Below are 9,384 nucleotides of genomic sequence, written 5' to 3' on the forward strand. Positions count from 1 at the left end.
TGATTAAGTTGCTGGAGGACAACTTTCTCAATGATTTTACTTGTAAAGGGTAGATTTTATATTGGTTTGTTATAAATAATAGAGGCATCTAGGCTCCGCTTTTAAAAAAAGGCTTTAATAACTGCAGTTTTCAAGGCTTTTGGAAATGGCCTGATCCGATAGAGTTGTTAAAGGTCCCATGACATGCTATTTTATGTATTCTTTAATATAGGTATTAGTGGGCAACTAACACAGTATTCAAAAACGTTCCCGAAATTCAGCCGTGGTGCAGAGTTACAGCCACTCCGAGCCAGTCGCACATTGAGCTTCCCCCAAATGCGCTGTTTTGGTGTCTGTAGCTATAATGCAAATGAGGAGGAGCGAGGCGGGTCAAGGAGGAGGGTGGGGGTGTGGCCCTGAGCAGCTTGCAGCCACGGTACCATGCGCTCTGTTTACAGTGGATGTATCGCAATGGCGAGGCGCACACAGCCTTTAGCCGTGTTCTGTAAATATTCTAGAACACACGGGAGTCCTGGAGCTCTATATCTAAATAATATCATATAATGCATAGAAATCTGTATCATTTAATACACATTATCACGGCCAAAAGCTGTGTGCGCCTCCAGACGATATTATTAATCACAAACAACTTTGTCGGGTTCTGCGACGTCTCTGGTTCTTCCACTTTCACATCAACGTGGCGCTCGCACGGTCGAGTCTCATTGGCGGGCCAACGTCTCTGGGCGGGCCAGGCAGAGTAAGGGGAGGAGCTCAGATTCTTGGTGACGTCATGAATACAGACATTCCAAATCAGCGCGCTTGAGCCGCCGTTTTTTCAAAGGCGAGCAGAACAGCTAGTGCTCGTTTTACACCAAACGCAAGTTTTAGCCACTGGGGGACCATAGGCAGGCTAGGGGAACTCATATTAATGTTGGAAAACCTCATAAATTGAGATTTTCATGTCATGGGACCTTTAACTATTTTGGAGTATGTCTATTGCTAGGCAGTCAAAAACATTCTTAAAGATGTAAAGTATCAAGGCAACAGGTGGATGGCTGTTTTAGAGTCTAAGACATTCAAGCATGTCTTGGTGGGAGTCAAAATATTGTTGCCACGTTACTTTTACTTGAACAGGGTGATAGTCCAACATTTTTGGAAAATCACCAAATGACATCTGTTTCAGCTCAGTTCTTTCACCTTCAATATTTGTCTTTCCCTTTGTGATGCACACGCACGCACGCACGCACACACACACACACACACGCACACGCACAAACGCACACACACACGCAGGGTATAAAAGCCTGTCTGGTCGCTAGGATCAACATCTACAGAACAAAGGAGCTCAGGTACGTACCTTAATACGCCATACATGAAAATCCATCTGTCATGGTCTGTCTGTTTCCTTGTCTTGTTTTGGTGTGTTTCCTGTTTTACTTTGGTATCTCTGTCTTGTTTCTTCCCATGTCCTGTCAAGTTCCCCTCCTGTGTGATTACTGCTCCCTCCCCTAATGTGTTCCAGCTATAACTCGTTGCGTGCCCTCTATTTAGTATTTAAGCCCTTGTCTTTCCTTTGTTCCTTGTGAGTTGTGTCCTGTGTGTTACCTGTGTTCCCGGTGTTCCCTGTGTTACCCGCGTCACCCGTGTTCTCGGTGTTCCTTGCCTTTTGCGTCAATAAATTATTTATTGAACTGTCTGCTATTGGGTCCTACCTGCCTGCCTGCCACCCGCTTACCTTGACACCATCACATACGTCCTCCTGACAGTCTGTGTGTGTGTGTGTGTGTGTGTGTGTGTGTGTGTGTGTGTGTGTGTGTGTGTGTGTAGGTCTGTCAACATGAAACTGATACTCTTGATGTTCGTTGCTACCATCTTGCTCCCAGATGTCAAAGGTAATGTCGTTCCCACTTTCCCTTCTGTCTCCCCTTTAGCCAAATCCCTTCACTTGATTTAATCCCACATTTCTTTGTGTCTTAAACTATGTGGCTTTACTAAAACCTTTTTTCAACCTCACTTTGCGCTTCTCACATTCTCTGCATGAAATGCGTTTTCTAGTTAATCCATGTGGTTGAATCAATGGCGGAGTAACATCCACGGTGATGAGGTTTGAGTCCTGCTGACTGGGTCTCTCCACTCCTCTCCAGGGGGGCGCTCGCTGGTGTTTCCTGAACAGACCTCCACCAGCTTTGCGGAGCTGACGCCCGCCAAGCCGCTCAGCCTCAACGCCTTCACGCTCTGCCTGAGGTTCGCCACAGAGCTGTTCAATGAGCGACGTGACGTCATCCTCTTCACCTACATCACGCCGGACGCCGACGAACTCCACCTGTGGCGACTAAACGACGGCAGGTATGAGCTGCAGGGGTTACAAATGTTACCTGAAAAGTTACGGCGCCCATGAAATCATTGCGAAATGAATGCCCTTTATTCGTGTGGAATTCATTTAAAAATTCCAAACACAAGAGGTAACGTAGAATCATTTGAATGAAACTTATTTAGGGAAAACATAGATTTGTGATAGTGAATGAAACGGTTAATTACTACAAAACAGACATTCTTCATGACCCCCTCAGAACATGGATTCTGACTGCCTCTCTTCTATCGTTCAAACAGAATCAGGATCAGAAAGGATTTTATTGCCTAGAAGGGTTTTACACCTACAAGGAATTTGTCTTGGTGAATAAAGTGCATACATTAAGACAATAAACAATGAACAAACACTGGCTATCATATAAACAATATAACACAATCTATAAACAAGCAGGGACATAAGTGATAAGTTAAAAATAGGATAAAATAGAATAAAGACTTAAGTAAAAGCTACTTATAAGAATTGACAAATTGGTGATGGTGTGAGTGCCAGAGTCAGTGCCAGTCAGTGGGGGTGGCGGTCCCGGGACCTGTTAAGGATCTGCACTGAAGAGGGGACGAAACTGTTCAAGTGGCGGGAGGTTTTGGTCCTGATGGACCGCAGCCTCCAGCCAAAGGGGAGAGTTTCAAATAAACTGTGACCAGGATGGGAGGGGTCGGCCATAATCCTGCCTGCCCGCCTCAGAGCCCTGGAGCTGTGCAGGTCCTGGAGGGATGGAAGGTTGCAGCCAATCACCTTCTCAGCAGAGCGTATGATACGCTGCAGCCTGCTCTTGTCCGTAGCAGCAGTGTACCAGACAGTGATGGATGAGGTGAGGATAGACTCAATGATTGCAGTTTAGAAGTGCACCATCATAGTCTTTGGCAAGTTGAACTTCTTCAGCTGTCGCAGGAAGAACGTCCTCCGCTGGCCTTTTTTGGTGAGGGACCTGATGTTCCGCTCCGAGTTAAGGTCCTGGGTGATGATGGTGCCCAGGAAGCGGCAGGACTCCACAGAGTCGACCGGGGAGCCACACAGGATGATGGGGGTGGATGGGGCTGGGTTCTTCCTGCAATCCACAATAATCTCCACTGTTTTTAAAAGGTTAAGCTCAAGGTTGTTCTGGCTGCACCAGGTCCCCAGATGGTCAATCTCCCACCTGTAGGCGGACTCATCCCCACCAGAGATGAGCCCGATGAGCGTGGTATCATCCGCAAACTTCAGGTGCTTGGCAGACTGGTGACTGGAGGTGCAGCTGTTTGTGTACAGGGAGAAGAGCAGAGGGGAAAGAACACAGCCTTGGGGGGATCCGGTGCTGATGGTCTGGGATTCAGGTAAATGTTTCCCCAGCTTCACAGGCTGCTTCCTGTCAGACAGGAAGTCTGTGATCCACCTGCAGGTGGAATCGGGCACGTGGAGCTGGGAGAGCCTGTCCTGAAGCAGGGCTGGGAGGATAGGATTAAAGGCGGAGCTGAAGTCCAAGAACAGGATTCTGGCACATGTTCCTGGGGAGACCAGATGCTGGAGGGTGTAGTGCAGAGCCATGTTTACTGCATCGTCTACAGACCTGTTGGCTCTGTAGGCGAACTGCAGGGGGTCCAGGAGTGGGTTGGTGAAGGATTTGAGGTGGGACAGTACAAGGCGCTCAAACGACTTCATGACCACAGAGGTCAGTGCAACGGGCCTGTAGTCATTCAGTCCTGTCGGCCTTGGCTTCTTGGGGACGGGGATGATGGTGGGGACTTTGAAGCAGGCTGGCACATGACATGTCTCCAGTGAGGTGTTGAAGATCTCCGTGAACACTGGAGACAGCTGGTCAGCGCAGTGCTTCAGGGTGGATGGAGAGACAGAATCTGGTCTGGCTGCTTTGCAAGGGTTCTGTCTTTTGAAGAGCTTGTTGTCCCTCTCATGCAGGCAGAGAGTCGTCACTGTGGTAGAGGAGGGGAGAGACCCAGAGGTGTGAGGTGTAGAGGCCCAGGTTTCTACTGAGCTGGGGGTGGTGAGGTTGGTGAGATGGGAGAGGGAGTCGCGGGGGATGGTGTCAGGACTGTCCCTTGGTCTTTCAAAGCGACAGTAGAACTCATTCAGTTCATTAGCAAGTTGCAGGTTGTTGACTGAGTGGGGGGGTTTAGGTCTGTAGTTTGTAATCTGTCTGAGCCCCTTCCAGACAGAACCAGAGTCGTTAGCTGAGAGCTGGTGTTGGAGTTCCTCAGAGTACTGTTGTTTGGCTGCTCTCACGCCTTGCTGAAGCTGTACTTTGACTTCTTAAACCTGCCTCTATCCCCACTCCTGAACGCATCCTCCTTTTGCAACCTAAGCTGTCTGAGTTTGGCTGTGAACCAGGGGTTGTCATTGTTATAACTCACCCTGGTGCGTGATGGAATACAGCAGTCTTCACAGAAGCTGATGTATGACGTCACAGCCTCTGTGTATTCATCCAGACTATTGGTGGCAGTCCTGAAACCATCCCAGTCTGTACAGTCTAAACACGCCTGCAGGTTCTCCACTGCTGTACTGGTCCACTGCTTTGACGTCCTCACCACAGGTTTGCAGAGCTTGAGTTTTGAGCTCTGCTTGAGTTTTGAATTTGGGTAGTTCATGGCTGAGGTTGCCTTTGTTAAAGTCACCAAGCACAATCAATTCAGTGATGACATCATTAGCCGTGTTTCAATCTAATTTTAAAGCTAGAATCTGGGAAAAAGATAGTGCTAACTGGAGCCTTTCCATCAACTGATAGAGAGCGATTAAGCTCTCGATCAGTCTCAAAACTAGGCTTTTCGTAGCCTTCCTACGAAATGCCTAGTTTGGTTAGGAGGTGGCTGTATCGGCTACGCTACAAAGCAGTAATACACAGTCGAAGAAGAAGAGGCTACATTGAGAGCATTTCATTTTGTGATTCCTGGTAGATTGGGCCATTCCGGTGCTGTTTTTCATCTAAAGGGGTCGTCTTGGTTTTTTCATGGATGAGAGGAATACTTTAGCCTCCTCATCGGTCCGCACGTACCTGTTGATGCTACCAGCCTCGTTTTCAAACGCCGGCATTGGAAAAGCCGTCCTCTATTAACAGCTCAGATGGGTTGCGTACGCGTGACTGAAGGTTAAAAGGTTTCCACTGGAACTCTCTCCGTTACCTTTGAGGAGCAGTGAACTCAGACACATGACACATGATCCTCTGAGCCGATACCCGTCCACATGCGTGTTCACGGCGTGTTTGTTGGTCTTTAAGGTTGAAGCTCGTCCTGAACGGGCCTCAGGGGGCTTACTTTGAGGTTCCTGAGCTGGGACCCCTGGAGAACCACGTGTGTGTGGCCTGGGAGTCGGTGACGGGCAAGACCACCATGTACCTCAACGGCCGGAGCGCTGCGTCCCAGATCTTCCAGAAGGGCTACACGGTGCAGCCGGGGGGCCGGTTGATCCTGGGCCAGGACGCCGACAGCTTCCTCGGGGACTTCGATGCCACCCAGAGTTTTGTGGGGGAGATCTTCGAGGTTAACATGTGGGACCGCGTCCTGCCTCCAGACGCAATACAGCAGCTGTCCACTGGGAAATGTTTCTCCTATGCCAACGTCATTGACTGGGCAACAGTGAAACTAACACTCCATGGGAAGGCTGTGGAGTTACAGGAGTCCTAGAACCGAACCCAAACCCCCATCACTAACAAACCAACCCTGCATTATGAGGTTGATTACTAATAAACCCACCCTGCATTATGAGGTTGATTACTAATAAACCCACCCTGCATTATGAGGCTGATTAGTAATTACTAATAAACCCACCCTGCATTATGAGGTTGATTACTAATAAACCCACCCTGGATTATGAGGTTGATTACTAATAAACCCACCCTGCATTATGAGGTTGATTACTAATAAACCCACCCAGTGCCGCTGCTAGCTATTTTGGGGCCCTAAGCATAACTCCTTTATGGGCCCCCCCCGAAAAAAATAATTGGTTTCTGCCAGTTTAACATTTTATTAAAACGCAAAAGTTAAATCTACTTTGTAAACACAGTTCACAGAACAGCCAAAACATACATACAGTACACACAAGTATTGGAATGTCCAAAAAAAAAAAAAAAATTGGGGGCCCCCTCAGGACTTGAGGCCCTACACGCAGCGCGTAGTGCGCGTTATGGGAGCGGCGGCACTGAACCCACCCTGCATTATGAGGTTGATTACTAATAAACCCACCCTGGATTATGAGGTTGATTACTAATAAACCCACCCATTCACCCTGCATCATAACGTTGTGTCACGGGTGTTTGTTTAGTCTCAACGCTCTTCGGCCGATGGTGTAAGAAATAGATCGGGGCGACGACAGACTGGCTGTAGGTTCGACAAACCGACCAATAACAATTGCGGGGGCTGATCGCTGGAGGCATAGTCTAACCCTCTGGAGGCGAGGCGATACTGACGGGGTGGGGGGTACCAGCTTGAGTGTACCAGCTTCACCAGCTATACTAGCTTTACCAGCTACACTAGCTTCAGTAGCTATACTAGCTACATTAGCTAACCTATCTTCAATAAGTGTACTAGCTTCACTAGCTATCGTAGCATTAATAGCTATCCTAGCTTCACAAGTTATCCTAGCTATCCTAGCTTCACAAGCTCTCCTAGCTACCGTAGCATCAATAGCTATCCTAGCTTCACCGTCTATGCTTACTGTCCTAGCTCCACCAGCTATCCTAGTTTCACTAGCTATCCTAGCTTCACTAGCTATCCTAGCTATCGTAGCATCAATAGCTATCCTAGCTTCACCGTCTATGCTTAGTGTCCAAGCTCCACTAGCTATCCTAGTTTCACTAGCTATCCTAGCTTCACTAGCTATCCTAGTTTCACTAGCAATCCTAGCTTCACTAGCTACAGTGACCTGAGCGCCTCACCGCGATCAGTAGGAATCTGCTTCAGATGTCCTCTAGCTAGCAGGCTGACCTCCCCATAAACACAGCAAACTGACTAGTGATACCCATGTCTGTCCAAGTATGGGCAAACTGGTTATAGATATAAGTACCATCAAATGGTATGGTTGAAAGTATTGATTGATTGTCTTTATTTCGAACATGCAAGCAATAAAAAAAAAAACATGATTATTAATCAATTAATGATTATCAATTGATTATTAATAGATGAAAATAAAAAAATAAAAGAGACAACAAAAGAAAAACACACAAAAGAACTAAAATTTAAAAAAAAACTTTCTACATGCTCGAAAGGGGGTAGGAGGAAGTAAAAAAACGTATCTAGTCCTACCCCTTAATAGATCAATTTAGCTTGGATAGATGTCACCAACATGTCAGTAAAATGCAAGCTATAATAATGCATACAAATATGAATACAGAATACAGAATAATTGTGTGTATATATATATATATATCTACGCATATATATCTACGTATATTTATAAATAGTCAATATAATCACACACAAATATTGTAAACAATTACATATATAACTGTATACAATTATATATAATTATATATGTATATATATACTATAAACAATCTATATTACATTATAAATACCTATACATGTATATTATAAGTTACTATATATATATATATTACAAATATAAATACAAATACCATGTATATTACAAACTACAGTCTACATGTGTCAATGTTACAGAGGCTTTTCTAAATTTCTGTACTTTGTGAAGACGATGTCTTTATATTTGTTTTTGAACTGACTTATGCTTTGGCTTTTCTGTACTTCCGCACTTAACTTATTCCACAATTTAACTCCGTAGATGCTGATACAAAAGCTCTTTTTCGTTGTGCGTGTGTGGTGGACCTTGAAGTTCAGCTGTCCCCTTAAGTTATAATGTCCCTCCCTTTCAGAAAACATTGCCTGTATGTTTTTTGGTAGCATATCATTTCTGGCTTTGAAGATTGTTTGGGCAGTTTTGAATTCAACCAGATCAGGAAATTGTAGAGTTTTGGACTGTATGAATAGTTGATTAGTATGTTCATGATAAGTTACATTATGGATTATTCTAATGGCTCGCTTCTGAAGAATACACAACGGTTGTAAAGAGCTTTTGTATGTGTTTCCCCAGATTTCTGAACAGTAATACAAATATGGTAATATTAATGAGTTATAAAGAATATGGAGTGATTTAATATTCAGGAAGTGCTTGGCTTTGCACAGGACTGAGATGCTTCTTGATAGTTTGGTTTGTATGTGTTTTATATGAGGTTTCCAGCAAATTTTGTCGTCAATGATTACCCCTAGAAATTTGTTTTCATATACCCTTTCTAAGTTTACACCTTCTATTTGTACCTCAATGTTTTCCGATTTTTTACAGTTTCCAAATATCATAATTTTAGTTTTATTTAGGTTTAGAGATAACTTATTTCTGTCAAACCATTTTTTTAGTCTACTAATCTCTACGGTCAATGTGGACAGAAGTTGCTGCAAATTTTCCCCAGAAACCAGTATATTTGTGTCATCTGCAAAAAGTACGAATTTCAGAGATTTCGATACGTTGCAAATATCATTGATATACATGTTAAATAACATTGGTCCCAGCACTGACCCCTGCGGAACCCCACACACAATGTCCAAGCATTCTGACTTAAATCCATCCATCATCACAAATTGTTGCCTTCTCTCTAAATAGCTCCTCACCCAATTCAAAACGACCCCCCGGATCCCATATTGTTCTAGTTTTGTAATTAATATATTCTGATTTATAGTATCAAATGCTTTTTTTAAGTCTATAAATGTCCCGATCGCAAATTTCTTATTGTCCGTGGCGTTAGTGATTTCTTCTGTGAGTTCTGTTAAGGCTAGTGCTGTTGACCGGTTTGTTCTGAATCCATATTGACTGTCGGTGAGTAATTTGTATTTATCTATGAATTTGCATAATCTGTCATTAAAGAGTTTTTCAAGAATTTTAGAGAATTGTGGGAGCAGAGAGATTGGCCTATAATTTGTGAAGTGGTGTTTATTGCCAGTTTTGTACATCGGTATGACTTTGGCTGTTTTCATTTTATCAGGAAATTGTCCGGTTTGGAATGACAGGTTACAGATGTGTGCTAATGGTCTAGAGATACCCGT

At 44.6% G+C, this 9,384-nt stretch overlaps 1 protein-coding gene across 1 annotated transcript; it reads left to right on the forward strand.

The window, feature by feature from the left end:
* The first annotated feature begins 1,293 nt into the window (after nucleotides 1–1,293).
* LOC130375515 (C-reactive protein-like) lies at nucleotides 1,294–7,393 on the forward strand. Its single transcript, XM_056582483.1, has 4 exons — nucleotides 1,294–1,328; nucleotides 1,807–1,871; nucleotides 2,124–2,325; nucleotides 5,553–7,393. Exons 2-4 carry the CDS (start codon nucleotides 1,817–1,819, stop codon nucleotides 5,956–5,958), a joined length of 663 nt encoding a protein of 220 aa, XP_056438458.1. The 5' UTR covers nucleotides 1,294–1,328; nucleotides 1,807–1,816; the 3' UTR covers nucleotides 5,959–7,393.
* Nucleotides 7,394–9,384: the final 1,991 nt, after the last annotated feature.

This window comes from Gadus chalcogrammus, chromosome 22, assembly GCF_026213295.1.
Source record: "Gadus chalcogrammus isolate NIFS_2021 chromosome 22, NIFS_Gcha_1.0, whole genome shotgun sequence".
Lineage (NCBI taxonomy): Eukaryota > Metazoa > Chordata > Actinopteri > Gadiformes > Gadidae > Gadus > Gadus chalcogrammus.

Bases quoted from the DNA above. Each gene is read 5' to 3' on its own strand.
- LOC130375515 (XM_056582483.1), top strand. From the start codon at position 1,817: ATGAAACTGATACTCTTGATGTTCGTTGCTACCATCTTGCTCCCAGAT. The intron at 1,872-2,123 runs GTAATGTCGTTC...ACTCCTCTCCAG, and splicing joins CTTGCTCCCAGATGTCAAAG to GGGGGCGCTCGCTGGTGTTT. The intron at 2,326-5,552 runs GTATGAGCTGCA...TTGGTCTTTAAG, and splicing joins TGGCGACTAAACGACGGCAG to GTTGAAGCTCGTCCTGAACG.